Source organism: Ursus arctos, unplaced genomic scaffold (assembly GCF_023065955.2).
Source record: "Ursus arctos isolate Adak ecotype North America unplaced genomic scaffold, UrsArc2.0 scaffold_2, whole genome shotgun sequence".
In the NCBI taxonomy this organism is placed as follows: Eukaryota; Metazoa; Chordata; class Mammalia; order Carnivora; family Ursidae; genus Ursus; species Ursus arctos.
In genome coordinates, this window is record NW_026622874.1 from 102,728,570 (window position 1) to 102,747,550 (window position 18,981).

The 18,981-nt window shown below is 54.8% G+C and overlaps 1 protein-coding gene across 2 annotated transcripts in view; it reads left to right on the forward strand.

The window, feature by feature from the left end:
* SNX8 (sorting nexin 8) overlaps positions 1-18,981 on the forward strand; it is a 39,789-nt gene that overhangs the window by 12,594 nt on the left and 8,214 nt on the right. For both annotated transcript variants that reach the window (XM_026489000.4, XM_026489001.4), the window contains exons 2-7: positions 11,473-11,663; positions 13,865-13,982; positions 14,276-14,397; positions 16,100-16,180; positions 17,158-17,318; positions 17,864-17,996. In XM_026489000.4, coding sequence (XP_026344785.1) covers positions 11,473-11,663; positions 13,865-13,982; positions 14,276-14,397; positions 16,100-16,180; positions 17,158-17,318; positions 17,864-17,996 — 806 coding nt within the window. The remainder of the gene's footprint in view (positions 1-11,472; positions 11,664-13,864; positions 13,983-14,275; positions 14,398-16,099; positions 16,181-17,157; positions 17,319-17,863; positions 17,997-18,981) is intronic.

Sequence of the window (18,981 nt, forward strand, 5' to 3'; positions counted from 1 at the left end):
ATGCGTGTGTGGAAGCCGTCCAGGGCAGTGCCCATTAGCAGGGCAAACTGTAGCAGTCTCTGGGGATTGACGCTAAAGGTAGAATGAACAAATACTGCAGAATGTCTTGCGAATGAGGCTGTTCTTCACGCGTTTTCAGTAGCAGGGAACAGTTAACGGGAGAATGGCTCCCTGATTTTTAGTTGCATACCTGAGAGAGTGTGCAGTCACTATAGGGAGCAGTTCTTAGGTGGACAGAACAGTGGTGGTTCTGTAAAAAATCAAGATGAAGTGCTGATTTACTGGCAACCGTGGTAGAGAAGTGCAGGCCCTACTGGAACGTGAGGGGGAAGCGCGTGAAATACTGAGCGGCCCGGGTGTGAGGCAGCCAGACCTGTCGCTCAGCGGAGTGCGATGCGGCTCAGTCGCCCTGGAAGACTGGAAGTATTGGCCAGGCCGGACATGTGAAGTCCTGGCCGGACATGTGAAGTCCCGGGGCCCAGGAACCTCACTGTGAGGCCCAAACCTGACAGAAATGAGCGCACACGCCCACCGCACGACGTGTGCTAAGCACTGCTAGCAGTGCCACGTGTCGGAGGAAAACCTGGGAGCTAGCCGGCTGTCGGGCAGCGGAACAAGGAGATGGACCGCGGCTTGACCACACGGTGGGGTCTGTAGCAGCGACAGCGGCACGCAGGGACACGGACGGGCCTCACACATCGTGCCGAGCGGAAGCAGGCAGAGTCGGGGTGGGGGGGGGACTTACAGCTTGATTCCACTTACGTAACAACAGGCGAAAGTCACGTGTAGGGCTGGACGGTGGCAGTCACCCTCGGGGCGGGTGGCCGAGACGGAGAAGGCTGTGGGGAGCCTGTGTCCCATCTCTGTGTCTGGGAGCCGCCACGCTGCCGTGCACGGACTGAGCGGAGTTGATGTGTGCACTCTGTTCACGTGCTGTCCCTCGGCCGGAGGGCAGTGGTGATGACGTTTGTCGTATCTGTGAAATACGGTACCCGCCTGCACTGTGCGGATGCGTACGGACACTGGGAAGGCACAGAGGCCTGCCTGCACGTGCTGTCCCTCGGCCGGAGGGCAGTGGACACTGTTGGATAGGAAACGGGGAGGGGGGGGGTGTGCCCTGTAATGTGTTTTTTGGATTTAACATCTTTTTCAGAAAAAAATATGGCAGTGTTATCTTCCGTGAAATCTCCTTGGTGGGTACATGGATTCTGATATTTTCTGTACTTTAGGTACGTTTGAAATATCTCACAACGAAAACAAACGTGGATGCGTTTATCAGGTACCTAAGAACAGAGGTTGAGTGAAAGGAAAACAGTGTTTGTGGTGATTGTTTTACTGAGTGGCTTACTGCTTAGGAGGGTTTTGCTTTTACGGGAAATTTGAAAGAGAAGCGTGGTTGCGCACACACATGGAAACACGCTTCGTGTGTAAAAAATCCCGTGTATGTCTGTTGTGGGGCTGTACATGTGCGGAGTATGCAAGGGGAATCGCATGTGTGCTCGCTGTGGGGGGGGAGTGGTTTTCTTTCTCTCTCTCTCTTTTTTTTTTTTAGGGGGGAGGGTTAGAGGGAGAAAGAGAATCCCAAGCAGACTCTGCACAGTGCAGAACCGGACGCGGGGCTGGATCTCACGACCTGAGCAGCAACTGAGAGTGGGACACTTCATGGACTGAGCCACCCAGGCTCCCTGGAGTGGTTTTCTTTATTTAAAAAATGTCGTAATGGTACATAAAATAAGTTGGTGAGAGAAAGCCGCATCCGAGGGGTAGCAAAGCTGAGACCGTGAGACGTTCTGTGTATCTGAGCTCCGAGTCTGCCGCCCACCCGAGGGTTGTTCACGGTGCTCCCTGGCCATCGCATGCTGAGCTCTCAGTTCTGAGGCCATGGTCACCGTAAGGATGAGGACACCGTTGCTTCCGTTTCCTGAGGACAGCCGAATTTCAGAGTAACAGAGTAGCTTACGACAGTTCTTGATCAGAGATAGAAACCTGTTTCGTGAGCCTGACGAGGAATGTGCCTGTTGAAAATTGGGGACCCCTGCTGGTTCCATTCCTGTTATTTTCGTGGAAGAGTTGTCATCAGGGATGCCAGTGGTCACTGCCCTCTCTGACGAGTGAGTAAAGCATGGTGGCTGTGTTTATGAACACCTACCTGGTTTTTGTCAGGTTTGGGCCATGGGTCTAGGCAAGGTGCTGAGTTCCTTCCTCTGCTCATCCTGTGTCCGTGGTCCTCAAACTGTGGCCCCTGGACCAGCTGTGGCTTCACCTGGGAGCTTGTTAGAAACTCAGGGTCTTAGGCCCCACCCTCGACTCTGGCGCGGAGCCCAGCAATCTGTGTGGGTTTTCAATTGTAAAACGTACATGACATATAATTTTAACCATTTTCAGGTGTGTAGTTTCGTGGCGTTAAGAGCATTCACGCTAGTGTGCGACCGTCACCACCTGTCTCCAGAACTTTCTCATCTTCCTAGACTAAAACTCTGTCCCCCATGAAACACTGACCCCCACCCCCTGGCACCACTGTCCACTCTCTGTGTCTGTGATTTTGCCGAGTCCAGGGACCTCCTATAAATGGGATCCCACAGTGTGCGTCCATTTGTGTCTGGCTTCTTTCGCTGAGCACCACGTCCTCAAGGCTCATCCATGTTGGAGCGGGTGCCAGGGTTCCTTCCTTTTTAAGGCTGAATACTGTTCCATGGTGCGGATGGACCACATTTTGTTCATCTGTGAGTGGACACGTGGGGTGCTTCTGCCTCTCGGCCGCTGGGAATCATACTGCCGTGAATGTGGGCGAGCGAGCACCTCAAGTCCCTGCTTCCAGTTCCTGTCGGGAGAGACCCAGCAGTGGGATTGCTGGTCACACGGGGATTCTGCTTATTCTGCGAGGAGCTGCCAGGCTGTTTAGCACAGCGCGGCATTTTGCATTTCCACCTGCCACGACAGGGCTTCTGGTCCCTCCACATCTTGGCCAGCGCTTATTTTGTATCTTTTTTTGGGTAAGTGTTACTTACCCATCAACCTTTGTTGGAGCCCACCCAGTGATTCTGATGCACACTCCGTTTGGACACTTTAGCCCCGAGACCGTGTCATCTCTCGCTGGCTCTTGTCATCCTACATTCTGGTGAACGGGCCACTGAGGATGGTGGTCGCGGTAGAACTGTAAACTTGGAGTCCATCAGAAGACATGTCCCAGGGCCGCCTGGGTGGCTCAGTTATTAAGCGTCTGCCTTCGGCTCAGGGCGTGATCCCAGCGTTCTGGGATCGAGCCCCGCATCAGGCTCCTCCGCTGGGAGCCTGCTTCTTCCTCTCCCACTCCCCCAGCTTGTGTTCCCTCTCTCACTGGCTGTCTCTCTCTCTCTGTCAAATAAATAAATAAAATCTTTAAAAAAAAAAGAAAAAGAAGACTGTCCCAGTGCACCCTCCTACTAAACTCAGGCAGTAGGAACCTTCCTCCTTGGCTGCCTTTGGGGGACGGATGACTTGTTGTGGTTTGAAAAGCCCTTGATGCTGGGAGGGGCTCTCTGCAAGCGGTGAGAACCCCGGGGAGAGCCTGGGCTGAGCGGACTTAGGGACATCTGTGCGTGCTTCGTGCAGCCCCTCCACGTGGGTCAGCGTGCGTGCCGAGGGGACGGCCTCCTGGGAGGGGCTGGCCCGAGGCCGCTGCTCAGGGTCTCCCAGCCTGTGACTTTGGCAGTCGGCGCTTGCTAAGGCTGGCTTAGAGGAAACAAGGGCATGTGTGGCAGCCTGGCTCGCTGGGCAAATCCTGTTGGTTTCCCAGAGCTCTGGCCTGTGGTGCGTGAGTCCGGCCCCGGCTGATAGCTGCTGTCGGAACACGGGGGGCTGGACGTCTCCAAGCGCATGCCTGTAGTAGGACTGCCGTCCAGAGGCTCTGATGGAAATGTGTTGGGAAAGATCGCCGTCTTTGTGCAATGTTTCGTTGCTTTCTGTTTGTGAACAGCTGGCTTGGGGAATCGCAGAATTTCAGACCCGAAGGGGTATTGAAGATGGCGCGCTGATCGTTACCCTTTGTGCGCTGTGGACAGGCAGAGGTGTGCCCTGGGGGTCACCCTGTGACGCCTGGTTCTCTGACACCTGCCAGGCCATTTGATAGTAGTGAGGTGTCCAGAGGAGGGGGGCCCGAGCTCACCCCTGCCACGTGCGAGGCCCAGGTCTGTGGGCTGGCCGGGAGCTCATCGCCCTGAACACCTCTTGTTATGGGCACTCAGTTCTCAGTCCACGGATGCACAAAGGCTTTTTGAGTTCAAAACCTGGAATCTGGAAGGGAGGCGGGGGATTACTGAGTGATTTCTAGGAGCGAGTGATTTTCAGCTCTGCTGTCTCCTGTTTCCCACAAGGCCGTTGGGGCGAGGTGGAGTCAGCCTGCGGCCCTGGGGCTCCGGATGTGAGAGCGGCTTCCTTCCCAGCGGCTAAGGGCAGCGAGTGGTGTTCCAGGGCCAGGCCTTGTTCTGAACTGCAGCGTCTGGGTTCAGTCCGAAGCCTGCGGTTGAGAAGTTTGGTGCCAGAAGGGTTCGGGCAGGGAGGAGACCCCGCGAGAGGGGCCTCGGAGGGGTTGTTGCCGTTATCGAGGTGCATCGAGGGTAAGGGGCAGGCGTCCTTACCCCCTTCTCCCTGGTGTAAACGGTAAGCTCGGAGGTGACCATGTGCCGGGCCACGTGGCGAGGAAGTGAGAGACCGGATGTCAGCACACGCCTGCCTGACGTCAAAGCCCATCCTGTTAGCTCTTCAGTCTGGGGCCTGGCTGCCTCTCTCCTCGTCTGCGTCGCCTGTTGGGGCTGGGTGGGCGCGCAGGGTGCCTTCCATTTTGTGAGTGTTCAGGTCCTGTCCATGAACTTGACATTTACTCCCACAGAAAACCAGAGTCTTCCTCCACGTGTTCCTGCTCTTTCCGTGGTGTGTGGGCCATTACATGACAGGTGGCTGATCTGACATGACCTGTTTTCCCTCCTAAACATTGTTTTAAAAAACACAGATGTCCCAGTTCAGGAAACTGACACTTGGGGTCAAAGCTTTCTTAAGACTGAAACTTGTACGGATGGTGGAGACCCGTCAAGAGTGCGTGCTGTGTCTTTGGTTTAAAATGGGCCTTTGAATTCTGACTTCAAAAAAAAAATTTTTGTTTTGTTTTGTTTTGTTCTGACTTTTAGATTCTCCTGTGGTCAGAGTTCAGATTCTTTGGCGGCATGTGACTGTTTGGTAATCATTACTGAGCATATGTTCTGTCTTGGGATATTATCCTACCTTAACCATCAGGAAAAGAACAAAACTAGTGCATTCTTGATAGAGAGAGCTCCATCTTACTTAAAAGTTTTAATAGAGACTTCCTGGTGCTCCCCAAATTATCTCCCCCTCATTACTTTCATATTTCTTCCGTTCTTCCCACATCGCACTGTTTTGCATCAAATAGGTGTTTTCCAGTGTACTGCTTAAATTCCCTCTCTGGGTCACGGTATGGTTTCGGGCATTTTCTTAGGGATTGCCCAGGGAGTCTCAGTTAACGTGTTAACGTGTACCGGTCCAGCTTGGGTGGCACCCGTGTAACGTCAGTGGTGCGTGGAGACGTCGTGGCTGCACAGCTCCCTCCCGCTCCCCGTTTTCTTATCGTCATACAGATTGTATCCCTGTGAATTGCCTGCTGCCAGAGCGATTTGTGGTGATTGCCTAACACAGTTGTCTTGTAAGTCAACCAGTAAAAGAAGTGACAAGTGAGGAGTAAGCTGATACTGCCCTCTGTGTTTACCAGTGTGGTTCTGGCACTTGTTCTTTCCTCACGTGGATTTGGTTCTCGCAAGGAAGGGCTGCTGGTGCCAAGGTGAATTCGCTGGTTTTGGTCTTCTGGGGCTGTCTTATTTTCTCCTTCGTTTTGGAAGGATGGTTTTGCTGGATGTAGGACACGGTTGACCGTTCTGTCCTCCGGCACTTTGTGCCATCCCACCGCCTTGTGGCCTCTGTGGTTCTGAGGAGTCAGCTGCTCATCTTACCCAGCTGCTGATCTCCTGGTGCTTTCTCTCTGTCTCTGGGCGGTGTGAACAGCGCAACTGTGATCCGTCCGGGTGTGAATCTTCCTGAGTTTATCTTAGTTGGAATTTATCTTAGTTGGGTTCTTGGATTTTTTTTTTAAAGATTTTATTTATTTATGTGACAGAGAGACAGCCAGCAAGAGAGGGAACACAAGCAGGGGGAGTGGGAGAGGAAGAAGCAGGCTCCCAGCGGAGGAGCCTGATGTGGGGCTCGATTCCATAACGCCAGGATCACGCCCTGAGCCGAAGGCAGACGCTTAACGACTGTGCTACCCAGGTGCCCCGGGTTCTTGGATTTTTTTTTTAGAAGATTTTATTTCTGTATTTGTTAGAGAGAGTGCGTGCACGTGCGCACAGGGGCGGGGAGGGACGGGAAGGAGACGGAAAGAATCCCATGCAGACTCTGCGCTGAGTGTGGAGCCTGACCTGGGGCTTGATCTGACGACCCCGAGATCGTGACCTGAGCTGAAACCCAAGAGTGGAATGCTTAACTGACTGAGCCACCCAGGCGCCTCTTGGGTTCTGGGATTTTAAAAATCAAATTTGGGAAAATTTTGGCAGTTCATTCAAATATTAGTTCTGAGCCTTTCTCCTTTTGGGCCTATGATGATGATGTTGGTGTGCTTGATGGCGTCCCCACGGGTCTCTGAGGGTGTGTCCATCATCCTCGTTCTCTCTCCTTTCTGTCTTCCAGACCAGGCAGTCTCCGTTGGCCTGCCTCCCCCTCTGCCCAGTCCGATCTGTAATTGCACCCTGCTAGTGAATTTTTCATTTATTGAGCTTCTCAGATCCAGAATTTTTATCCACTTGTACAACTTCTGTTTATCGGTATTTTCTGTTGCTGAGACATGGTTCTCCTACTTTCCAGTGGTTCTTCAGAGATGGTGCCCGTTAGTTCTTGGAACCTGTTACAAGTAGCTGATGTAAGGTCTTGTCGAATGAGTTCAATTCCTGGCCTTCCTCAAGGAAGCTTCCTGGTGGTGGTTTTTTCCCCATGTTTTCTTGTTTCTTTGCATGTCTTAGAACTTTAGTTGTAAACTGGACAGTTTAAATAATATAATGTGGCAACTCTGGAAATCAGATTTCCCTCCCTCCCCGGGTTGTCGCTGCTTATTATCATTGTTGATGTTCTTTAACGACCTCTCTGAACGAATTCTGTGAAGTTTCTTGTGTGAGTGTTGTGTGGCTTGAAAGAGCAGGCACGTCTCTCAGCCCTGAGGTTGGAAGTCTGAGATCCAGGTGTGGGCAGGGCCGTGCTCCCTCTGAACCCCGTAGCGGAGTGTCCTTCCTGCCGCTTCCAGTGTCTGGTTGGCGGGCCAGCCTCCGCGCTCCTTGCCTTGTGTCCTCAAGTCTCTGCCTTTGCCGTCATGTGCCCACCCCTGTGTGTTGCGGGTCTCTGCATCTTCATGTGGTCCTCCATCTTCTTTTTTTTTTTTTTAAAGATTTTATTTATTTGACAGAGAGAGAGACAGCCAGCAAGAGAGGGAACACACACAGGGGGAGTGGGAGAGGAAGAACCAGGCTCCCAGCGGAGGAGCCTGATGTGGGACTCGATCCCAGAACACCGGGATCACGCCCTGAGTTGAAGGCAGACGCCCAACGACTGCGCCACCCAGGCGCCCCGGTCCTCCCTCTTCTTAAGAGGACTCCAGTCATACTGCATTGAGGGCCCACCCTACTCCAGTATGGCCTCTTTTTTTTTTTTTTTAATAAAAGATTTAATTTATTTATTTGAGGGAGAGAGGGTGCGAGCAAGAGCAGGGGAGCAGCAGAGGGAGAGGGAGAAGCAGACGCCCTGCTGATCAGGGAGCCCGGTGCAGGGCTCAGTCCCAGGACTCTGGGATCACGACCTGAGCGGAAGGCAGACGCTTAACCGACTGAGCCCCACCCAGGTGCCCCCAGGATGGCTTCATTTTATCTTAACTAATTATCACATCGATAAAGGTACCCTGACTTGCCACACACCTTCAATTTCCAGTGTTCTGAAAAAGCGGGTTCTGACCATTTTTGCTTCTGTCGAAGGGAGGATTTTTGGAGGTTCCTACTCTGCCACTTCCGGTGTCGCCCACCTTCTATATGTAAGGCATTCATAGTTCTCATTCGTGTACCGTACGCTTCAGTCACGTGACGTGTCCAACACAGCGGTGTTGGTGGGTTCACGGGGTGGTACGCCCCTCGCCGTGATCAACTCGGGAGTGTCATCACCCCCACCAGGCAAACCCCTTACTTTCCAGTCCTCGTTTCCCAGTTCTCCCGTCGTTGCTGCCGCCCACCCCCAGCCCTAGGCAGGCACCCATCTGCTTTGTTTCTGTGCGAGTGCGCGGACTCATCCCATGCGTGGTCCTTGTGTCTGGCTCCTTCACTTACCACCATGTTTTCAGGGCTCACGCATCTTGTAGCACGAATCTGTCCTGGATTCCTTTGTATGGCAGACTAACAGTCTGTTGTACGGATAAGCTTTTATGTGTTCCCAGATGGCTGGTGGGCGCTGGGGTTCTTCCTCTCTCTGGCTCCTGTAAATAATGCTGCTGTGGACCTTTGTCCACAGGTCTCTGTGTGGACATCCATGTTCACGTCTCGGGTGTCCTTCTAGGAGTGGAACTGTGGGCTCCCATAGGGGCTCTGCCTCTCACGTTGGGAGGACGTGCCGGGCTGTTCCTGAAGGCAGCCTCTGCCAGCATGTGTGAGGCTTTTCCCCATCCTCGCCAGTGTTCACTGGTCCTTTTTCTTAAATTGGGGCTGTCACGGTGGGTGCTATCGCACTATGGCTGTGATTTGCATATCCATGACGGGCAGTGATGTGGAGCATCTTTTTATGTGCTTACTGACCACTGGTCTATCTTTGGAGGAGTGTCTGTGCAAGTCCTTTGCCCATTTTTAAATTGGGTTGTCTTTTTTTTACTTTGTTATAAGAGTTCTTTATGTATTCTAGATGTAAGTCCTTTCTCAGATATGTATATATATTTGCATCTTTCCTGTGATAGAAATGTTCTTCCCCGGGGCGCCTGAGTGGCACAGCGGTTAAGCGTCTGCCTTCGGCTCAGGGCGTGATCCTGGCGTTCTGGGATCGAGCCCCACATTGGGCTCCTCTGCTAGGAGCCTGCTTCTTCCTCTCCCACTCCCCCTGCTTGTGTTCCCTCTCTCGCTGGCTGTCTCTATCTCTGTCGAATAAATAAATAAATTAAAAAAAGAAAAAAAGAAAAAAAAAGAAATGTTCTTCCCCTGTTACCTTTTTGCTTCATTTTTTCCACATATTCTGTGCTCTAGTTACACAAGACTTTGTTTTCCCAGACATGGTACTTTTCACTCCTGAAAATGCAGTAAGTGTCAGCAGATAGTCATTTGGCAAGCTTTTGGCAAGGCCCTTCTGCGTGCCAGCCCCCCCACCCCCAGCAGCTGGGATGCATCCCCCCGGAGTCTGTGCTCGGGCGTGGCGTCTGGGCCCCCTCCCTCATTATCACGGTGCTCTTAAAATTAACGTCACAGTGGGATTCCCATTCGTCCTGCAGTTTGGATCTCACGGATTGTGTCCAGCACTGGGGACCGTCCGTAGCTGTGTGCTGAATTGCATATTAATGAGCTCAGTGACCCTGCGTTGTTCCTTACTGTACTCGAGTGGGTACTTGAGAAACACTTGTTGGCTCATTGACAGAAAGGACACGTGGTTCCTAAAGAGACTGGGTAAACACAGTTTAAGGCCATCAAAATATTTTTACACGGAAAGGGGCTGGGTTTTTAGGATGGGAGAACCTTCTGGAGCTGTGGTCTCCACATTTTGGCCATTGAGATATTGGGGACTCTTAATACATACACACGTACTCATATACACACATGAACAGACACTCATACATGTACACACCCATGATATATATACGCACACATGCTTATATACACACACTTGCACATTCACACTTACATGTACACACCCCATAGACACGTACACCCCTACACACTCACGTACACACCCACCCACACATATACTCACATACCTCACACTTGTCTACAGACACTTGCACATACACTTTGACACATGTACACACCCCTACATACACATATAGTCACACTCAAGCACATGCACATACCCACGTATGCGTACACACACACAGACGTGTGCACACACTGCCGTGTGTATCCATAACTCCTGTACATATGCCCTCGCTTGTGCACACACACATCACACTCATGTGCACACATGCACATGTACACACGTCTACACAATACACGGTTTAGTCAGTTATATTGTATTACGTGTTATAACGATGTCACAGGAATGTCAGTTGTAAAAGAAGAGAAGAAAATACAACTAGAATTGCTTCTGTTTCTTCCTGTGCCCGCTGGGTGGTTTTCACCCCGGGGTACGTGCCCTCACCTGGGAGCTTACTGCTTTAGTAAGCGTAATACTGAGCATGTGTGGGGCTTTTATGAGACCCGTGGGGTTCCCGAGTAAGCACTGAGGCCTTAGTTTATTTTCTTTTTTAAACTTCAAGGTCAATTAAACGCAACTACGTTTTAAATTTTAAAATGCTGAGTAATTTCACAGATGAAAATAATCTAGTCACTACTTCTGTTTAGAATGTAAGCCACAATCTTACTTTGAAGTGTTGTTTTAAGAAGCAAATCATGAAAAATGATACAGCCAAGTTGTAGAGAATTTGGAAAAAAGAGGAAAGAAATCTGCATTTTGTCGTGGTTCTTTATAGCCGTGTTGGTTAGAGTAAGACCCCTCCCCCTCTGTGGGGTGCCTTAACTTTACTATGTTTTTTAACCAGAAAGAACTTTGTTTCTTTAGAACTCTCTGTACTAATAAAAACTAAACTGACTTTTTAGTGTGACTTCCGTGTTTGTTAGTCTGTGATATGTCTGATCTGTCTTTTGCTGCTCTGTGAGGTGTGGGCGACTCCTTGTCTGTGGGGAAGCTGAGGGTTGAGGATGTGATTCTTTGCCCTCTGTGATGGGAAGCCTAGCTCTAGGCAGGCATGTGGGTTTTTTACCTACCTGGAATGGAATGATGGTTTTGGCACATGGAGTAATGTTGTGTTCACCGTAGAAACAGCGGGACAGAGAAATTACATGGCTTTCTTTCGTTTTAACCTCCTTCTGGACTCTAGAGAAAAGGAGGGCTCTTTTTCATGAAACTTGTAAAGAGTTCACTTTTTTCCTGCGCAAGTTGAAAACTAGATACGGCTGGTCCTGGCTCTGTGGGTGTATTTGCTGATTCGTAGGCGGGTGGACACCTCACGGCGTGGCGATTGCTAGGAGCAGAAGGAGGTGCCCTCGAGCGCCGGCTCCGCTGCACGACTGAATGGGGGGTGACGTGGCCACAGTCCGGGTGCTGAGTGAGCACGCGGTGGAGCGAGGGCCAGAGGAGGGCCGGCCGGTGGCAGCTTCCACTTTCTGCGCAGCTGTTTTTATTGGCCATTCACCTTCTCTTCTCCAGACTTGCCCACGCCCCAGGTCAGCGAGCGGAGGGACCCACACCCCACTCGAATGCAGATGCCGCAGGGGAACCCGCTGCTGCTGTCATACACCCTGCAGGAGCTGCTGGCCAGGGACACCGTGCAGGTGGAGCTCATTCCCGAGAAGAAGGGCCTCTTCCTGAAGCATGTGGAATACGAGGTTTCCAGCCAGGTAAGGGGCAAACGGCACGTGCCTGCTGAGAGGGGGCGGGGTGGGGGGAGAGGGGCTACAGAGAGAGTCGGTGCGCTGGGCTTAAAGGGAAGATCCAAAACTGGACGCCGAGAGCCAAGCCGCCCAACAGATGTTTCCATAGCCAGGGAGTCCCCGCGTCTTGTTCTGGCAGCCACACCCCCGCTAGCTCAGCGTGCCCTCCCTGTCCCTGTGTCCAGGATGCTGCTCGCTGCTCGGAGCGGCTCACCCGGTCTGCTACACCGCGGGCGCAGGCCAGCCTGACGTGGTTTTGGTTTTGCAGTCGTGGGAAATCCCTGAGCGTAGAGTATGGGCTTCGGGTCACGTTGGAGAGCAGGACTGGCGTGGGTCCATCTGTTCCGCACTGAGGACTCTGTGCTGTTAGGGGCCCCCCGATACCGGCGTCAAGGAGGCGCTGGGCACCTGGCTGTGTGTGTGCGGCGACACGGTGACATCTGCCGTGCTAATCTTCCGTCCTTCTCCGTTCTCTTTCTATATCCTGGTGCTGTTAGAATAGATACTGGGAGAGCTTTTATTCAGAAACTGAGGATTAAGTCATCGCTGAGCTGACAGCATCCTTGGGCCGGTGGAGTTCCTCTGTGTTAGCAGGGACGACAAGGACAGGCAGAGCGGGGCCCACTGTGGGGCTTCTCTGGAAGCGTCTCTGTCTTCCCCGGGGAGGAAGCGTGTTTTCCGAACTGAGCGGCCGTGTGCGTGTGCTGTGGGAGTCAGCAATCCAGGCTTTTTGTTTCAAGGTGTTTTCAAGCTGCAGACTGAAGTCGTGAGTCAGCTCTGTTCTAGGGCACGTGTGGGTGCCGCTGCCCCGGGCGAGGGCGGGTCAGGGGTGCAGGCGTGTCTCCTCCCTCTGGGCCTTGCGGTCGAGGCTGCGGTGGCTCTGGCGTCAGGGGCTGGCCTCCCCTGTGCGGGTGCTGGCCGCTGGCCCTTTACCGTGTTCAGGTGCCCGTTCCTTCAGGGTCTGTGGTGACGGATGTGTTCTCAAGGAGACAGCTCTGCCCGGGCTGCGTCCTGTGATGCGCTGCTCCAGCAGCAGCAGGGCCGCGGTCTGGGCTGCCAGTTCCGTCCTGCACCCTGCTCGCCAGAGGCCGCGGTGGATACGGACGTGGCACGACGCATGCCGTCCCCAGCAGAGCGGCCACTCGACGTCACCGTTCTCTTCGTACAGCATATGGAGTTTTTTTACGGACGTTATAAATTGGGGGGCAGTTTGAGGTTCGCAGCAAAATTGTGTGGAAGGAGCCGAGATTTCTCATCTCCCCGTGCCACCCCCCTCCACAGGCTGCCCCATGATCAGTGTCCCCCAGACGGGGCATTTGTCACAATTGATGGCCCCACGCGGACATGTCGTCATCACCCAGAGACCACGGTCGCGCGAGGGTCCCTCTGGGTGGGCGCACGTTCTGCGGGTGTGGACGGTGACGACGGTGTCCACCGCCACGGTGTCCCACAGAGTGTTCACGGGCCTGAAGTCCCCTGTGTCCCACCTGTTCATCCCTCTGCCCCGAAGCCCTGGCAGCCGCCCCTCCTCTCCCGTGCGCACAGCCCTGCTTCCCCAGAGCGTCTCGTCGGCGGCGTCAAACGGAGCAGCCTTTCTTAAGCGCAGTACAGCGCGTGTGATCTCCAGGGTCGCGCTCGTGCGTGTGTCGTGTGAGCTCTGACAGCGGAGCCAGGTCGGGTTCCTCGGCCGTGTGCGGTGGCTCTCACGGAGCCCGCAGGTCTGTCAGTGACAGGATGTCTGGTGGAATTTGAGTCTGACGCTTGTCCGGGCTTCCTGGGCAGCGTCTGGTCTCCCAGCAGATGGTCGTGCTTGTCGCGCCCCGCGCTGTGTGACCGCGTACGGGAGGGCGCCCCCCAGAAAGAAGTGACGGAGGTATCATTCACCCGTGATGGGGGCATGGGCCCTGCTGTGCACGTGCAGACTCGTGCGAGAAGTGCGGTTGCTTTGGGAGAGCCCGAGGGATGGGCAGAGGGACAGGATGTTCGCGCCACGCGGTGCCTGACAGCCGTGTGAGCACCGCCGGGGGGGACGGGCTCTGTCCTCGGGGGGCCCGGCGAGCAGGATGAGGCGCCGAGCCGCATCGCTCCCACGGGCTCTGGGTTGTGGCGGAGGGAGAGCAGGGGAGCTTTCTGGGGTCCAGCCTGAGCACACAGCCCTTCTCTTGCAGCGCTTCAAGTCCTCTGTGTACAGACGGTACAACGACTTTGTGGTTTTCCACGAGATGCTGCTGCAGAAGTTCCCCTACCGCATGGTGCCGGCCCTGCCGCCCAAGAGAGTGCTGGGAGGTGAGGCTGGGGGAGCTGGGGGCCGGGGCGGGCGCCCCCGGGTGCTGGGTGACAAGGGCCGTGCCCGGGAGGGCTGGGTCGGGTCGGTGGGCGAGGGCGGCAGAACCCGTGTGTTCACGGCGAGCAGTGCCCGTCTTGCCTGTCGGGCGTCTGCGAGAGGTGGGGCGCTGTCGGTTCAAACAGAAGGGACCCGTGCTTTTCCTGGCAGATTTCCGCACAGGAGCGTGTTCGCGGGGGGCTAGGGTGGGGGTGCTGCCCAGCCTGTTTGCTGACCCCGCGCGCTCTGCCTGCAGCCGACCGGGAGTTCATCGAGGCCCGGCGGAGGGCGCTGAGGCGCTTCATTAACCTGGTGGCCCGGCACCCCCCATTCTCCGAGGACGTGGCCCTCCGGCTGTTCCTGTCCTTCAGTGGCCCCGTGAGTACTTCACTGTCGCGGGTGGGGCCTGAGGTTCCCCGCGCTTCCTGGCATTCTTAAATTTGCTTGTCGTCTTGCTCTCCTCGCTTGGTGCCCTGGTGGAGTCTCCTGCACACGTGACTGCCACAAGTGAGGTTGACTGTCTTCCCGGACAGCGGGGCTGGGATGCCAGGAGGCATTCTTGGCTTCGGCTTGGCAGGATTTGGTGTGTGCAGCTGGAGGTTCTGAGCACTGTCGCCGTGGGCGCTGAGGCTTGTACGCTGAAGGCTTTGCTTGGGAGGGTCACAGAAGTGCTGGGGACCCCAGACGGCCATGAGTGTTTCCCGGAAAGCGAATAAGGCCACTTTGATTACGTGCCATTGGAAGACTGAGCTGAGTCGTCTTCACAGAGCTGCAGGATGGACCCACGTCCTGGGAGACTGTCTCCACGTGGACATTAATTTCCATTAGAAACCAAGCTGCCGTGTCTGTCAGCTGTTGTGCAGTGTTCGTTAGCCTCGGGAAGCGAGGCAAAGCCCTGGTTCCCAGTTGGGGAGGAAGTCCCCGCCTTGTCCCGAGGGCAGCCTGCTCGCCTAGGAAGAGGGGTGGGGGTAGGGGTGGTGGAGGGGCTCCAACAAGGTCGCTTTACCAGTGGAATACGATGGGTCGTCTTCTGTCTGAGGGAACCCCTTCTTGAGCAGGGACCTGGGAGCAGCTCAGTGCCACCCTCTCCCACTGCAGAAGGATGCGGGACACAGTCAAGGAGCCGCAGAGGCAGAGGGGCCTGGGACCTCCTTGAGAAGGCTTTCCCACTATTAGCCCGGGGTTACCTGTCACCACCGCCCCATTTATGGGACGTGAAGCAGACATTCCTTGAAGTCTTGCTGTGACCGTCTGCTCTTGAGCTGGGAGTGTGGGCCTTTGAGCCCTGGGCGGACAGGCTCCTTTAGTGCAGGGATCTTTACTGCCAGAGAGGAATGCGGGCGGACCTGGGAGCTGCGCACGCTGGGCACAGAGCCGGGCAGTGTCCCCATCCTGGAGGCGTAAGGCTCCTCTGATCCCCTGCCCTCACATAGATAGGGTGTCCCTAGGACCTCCCTGACTCCGTTTCCTTTGGTAAAATGAGAGAGTTAGGACAGATGGTCCTCAAGGCGTCTCTGAGATTCTAGAGTTCCTTGACCCATAAAGAGCTGCAGGTTAGGCTCCCTGCCTGTATTTCCCATGGCTCTTTGTGGGCCCCAGTCTTGGATGTGGCTTTGCCAAGGAGGCCTGTGAGCTGCCCACCAGTCCCCCCGGGGCTCTGTGGGCCTGGGTCCTGTGGGTCTGTCCAAAGGAAGGAGGAGACCTCAGCGCTCGTCTGTGTGCCCCATGTGCTGGGACCTGCCAGGATCTGACGTCTGTGGCAGAGAGGCCATCCCTGCTCTGTAGATGGAGTGCCCGTGTTTCTGGAGAGAGAGCTGCCCTGGAGCCAGAGGTTTTGCAGGGCTGGTGATGTTAAGTCAGGCTTTCCTGTCTGTGGAAGGCCACCCCAAAGGTTCAGGTCAATGGGAAGAAGTCCGGGAAGACCGCGACGAGATACTCCGTGACGCCTGTGTAACAGCCCTCCTGTAGGAGCACGTGGCTCTTGAGGAAGGCCTGCGTCCTGCCTCCTGCTGGCCTCCTCGGTCTCACACAGACCGTTCTGCAGCTGGTAGAGGCGGGCTGTTTCTGTTTTCCTTTGCAGGACGTACAGAACAAGTTAAAGGAATCCGCTCAGTGTGTTGGAGATGAGTTCTTGAACTGTAAGCTGGCTCCTCGGGCCAAGGTACTTTCTCGTCGTGACGCTCCCCCTTCAGTCCAGGCAGTGACCACCTGACCCGTTCGTGCTCTCTCGCCGCCGCTGCGTGCTGGGGATGTTGCTGAGGCCCGCTGCATGGTTTCCCCATTGACTTCCTTTCTCCCGTGCCGACACACGGCGGGTGTCATCCCATTTCACAGATTGGGAGACGGGCCCCTAGAGGCTGCCAAGCTCTCAGACCACCGAGCAGCTGACCCGGACGGGGCTGAACGCGGTCTGGCCACAGAGCCTACCAGCTCTCCTACCACATCCCGAGGCTTTTTTGTGATTCAGGTGGACACCCACTTGGTCACTAGCCTCTCCGATTCCAGGAAGGGGGGTGGTGTTGCAGTGGTTTATTGTAAAATTTAGCAAATCTGTTCTTTCTCTAAAAAGAATTAAGGTGGTTAGTGGGTAGTTTTTTCCCTTTCCTTCTTAAACTGCTTCTCCATACGGAAGTGCGGACTCTCTTACCTTCATTTTATTCCCTAAAGTTCCTGTCTTCTAAACGTTATGTAGTTAATGTTAGTTAATGTTCAAGAATAGTTAACGTTAATGGGTAGTTAATAGTAAAGCTGGTAAAAAGTGACTCTTGGGGGGAAAGTGCGGCCTCCCGGAGGCCTTGCCCTCGCACCGAGAGTCGGGACTTCACACACATGACTTTGAGCTTGACGGTTGTTATCGGAGTGCGTGTCCTGGCAGGGCTTCCAGTTGGATCCGCTTCCGGTAAACGCTAGAATTGCCATCTCCTGGGGTCACTCAGCTTAGTGTTTGTGGTGTATGTGTGATGATGGTTTCTGTTTCTTTTTTGGACGAGAAGGCAGGCCCCGTGAGGCCCCCACGTGGCCTGGTGTCTGGGCTCATGAGCTGCTCTGTTGCTGGGCTTCTTTCCCGTCCTGATAGGCATCGTCTCCAAAAAGCTTTTCACGGCCAGTAATCCATGGCCTTGCTGTCCTCCCTGCCAGGACTTCCTCCCGGCCGACATCCAGACTCAGTTTGCCGTCAGCCGGGAGCTCATTCGGAACGTCTACAACAGCTTCCACAAGCTTCGAGATCGGGCCGAGCGGATCGCGTCGAGGGCCATCGACAATGCTGCTGACCTCCTCATATTCGGGAAGGAGCTGAGGCAGGTGCCCTGCCCAGTTCTGCAGGGCTCGGTCGGGGAGGGATCTGCAGACTTCAAGGCAGAAGGCGTTTTACCATAGTGACGCCTGTTCTGACCTGTTTCACTTTTAGAGGGTTGGGGAAGTGTGTGATGGAATGTAGAAGAAAACGGGGGGGGGGGTTATGCAGCAAAGCATGGATCCCTAAACACATGAACACGTGACAGTAGGTCACAGGGCGTTTTCCCTACTGTCAGGACTAGACTGGAAAAGGACAGCACGCACTCTTTATGCTCCTCTGTGTGGAGGGGCAGCGAGACGGTCAGCCAGGACTGTGCCCTCCTCCTCAGTCTCCAGACGTCTGCACACACGTCCCTGGGGGGCTTGTTGACCAGACTGGTTCAGGAGGCCTGGGAAGGGGGCTGAGGTCCTGCCTTTCTGACAGACGCTCAGGTGTCCCCGGGGACCGCTCTTTGCCTAGCAGAGGTTGCCCCGGGGCGACATGTCATGCTGGATGGCCAGCTCAGCTCCCAGGCCTTGAGAGTCTTCTCTGTTTCTTTTTCCTTAGTGCTTTGGGGTCTGATACGACCCCGCTCCCCTCCTGGGCCTCTCTGAACAGCAGCACGTGGGGATCCCTTAAACAGGCACTGAAAGGCCTGTCCGTTGAATTTGCACTGCTTGCTGACAAAGCTGCCCAGCAGGTGAGTGAACTTGTCCTCCTCGGTGCCCGTTCTGAAGAACACTCTGTGCCTCGGGGACGGACGCGGGAACATCTTACCTGGACTTCGGAGTTCGGAGTCCGGAGTGAGTGGATACCGGTCTCGGTTGGAGCTGCACGTCCCCATCTGTTCTGAGTGGCTCCGTGCGAGCCCTTGACGCTCTGAAGGTGGTCGCCCGTGACCAAGACAGACTGGGTTCCAGTCCCTTGAGGGTTGACTTTGCTGAGATGAGAAGCTGTAACCTGTCCTTGAAAACGTAACCTCCGACTTCCCCCGATGCTTCTGGGTGGACGAGGTAGTTCCCACTTTGCTATCCTGGTCAGCGAGTGTTTGGTTCCTCGATCAGGACAGCGAGTAAGCTCTGGCAGCCCGAGAGACCCCCATGTCCATTCCCCCCGGAGACCCAGGCAGCCTCCGGAAACCCTTCTGCCACACGCGTCCGGGCCGTGTGGTTCTTGGGGATCAATTTGAAGGTCCAGAGTTTACTGGCAGACGCAAAGGCTCACGTGGGTGCTTTTCTGCTATAAAACTGCTTCGTGACTTTGAGGGTGAGCAATTGCAGCCTGGTTCTTGGGGAAGTGGTCTTCAGGCTGGTGGTCGATGGATGCAAATAAATGAAAATGGTGTACTTGGGAAGGGCCTTGCTGCCTGTCTGACGCGCAGCTCCTTAGTAGCCAGCGAGAGGACGCAGTGACGGTGACAGACCCTCCGGCCGTGGGACTGGGGGGTTTTCAGGCTCCAGGCGGGGCCCTCAGAGCCTCGGGACGTCTCTGAGTGCCGAGAGGAAATTCGATCTTGTTGCTGGTACGGAGAGTCCTGGGTTTTCTTCCTCTGTGGTCCCAGTGCCTGTGTGTTCCCGTTAGAAACCGAGCATCGGGTGTTGTTGGCATTTCTCAGAATTGGCGCTGGGCCCGGTCCCTCTCCAGGCCTGCCAGGTGTCCACGTGTCCACCGCTGGGGGACCGGCA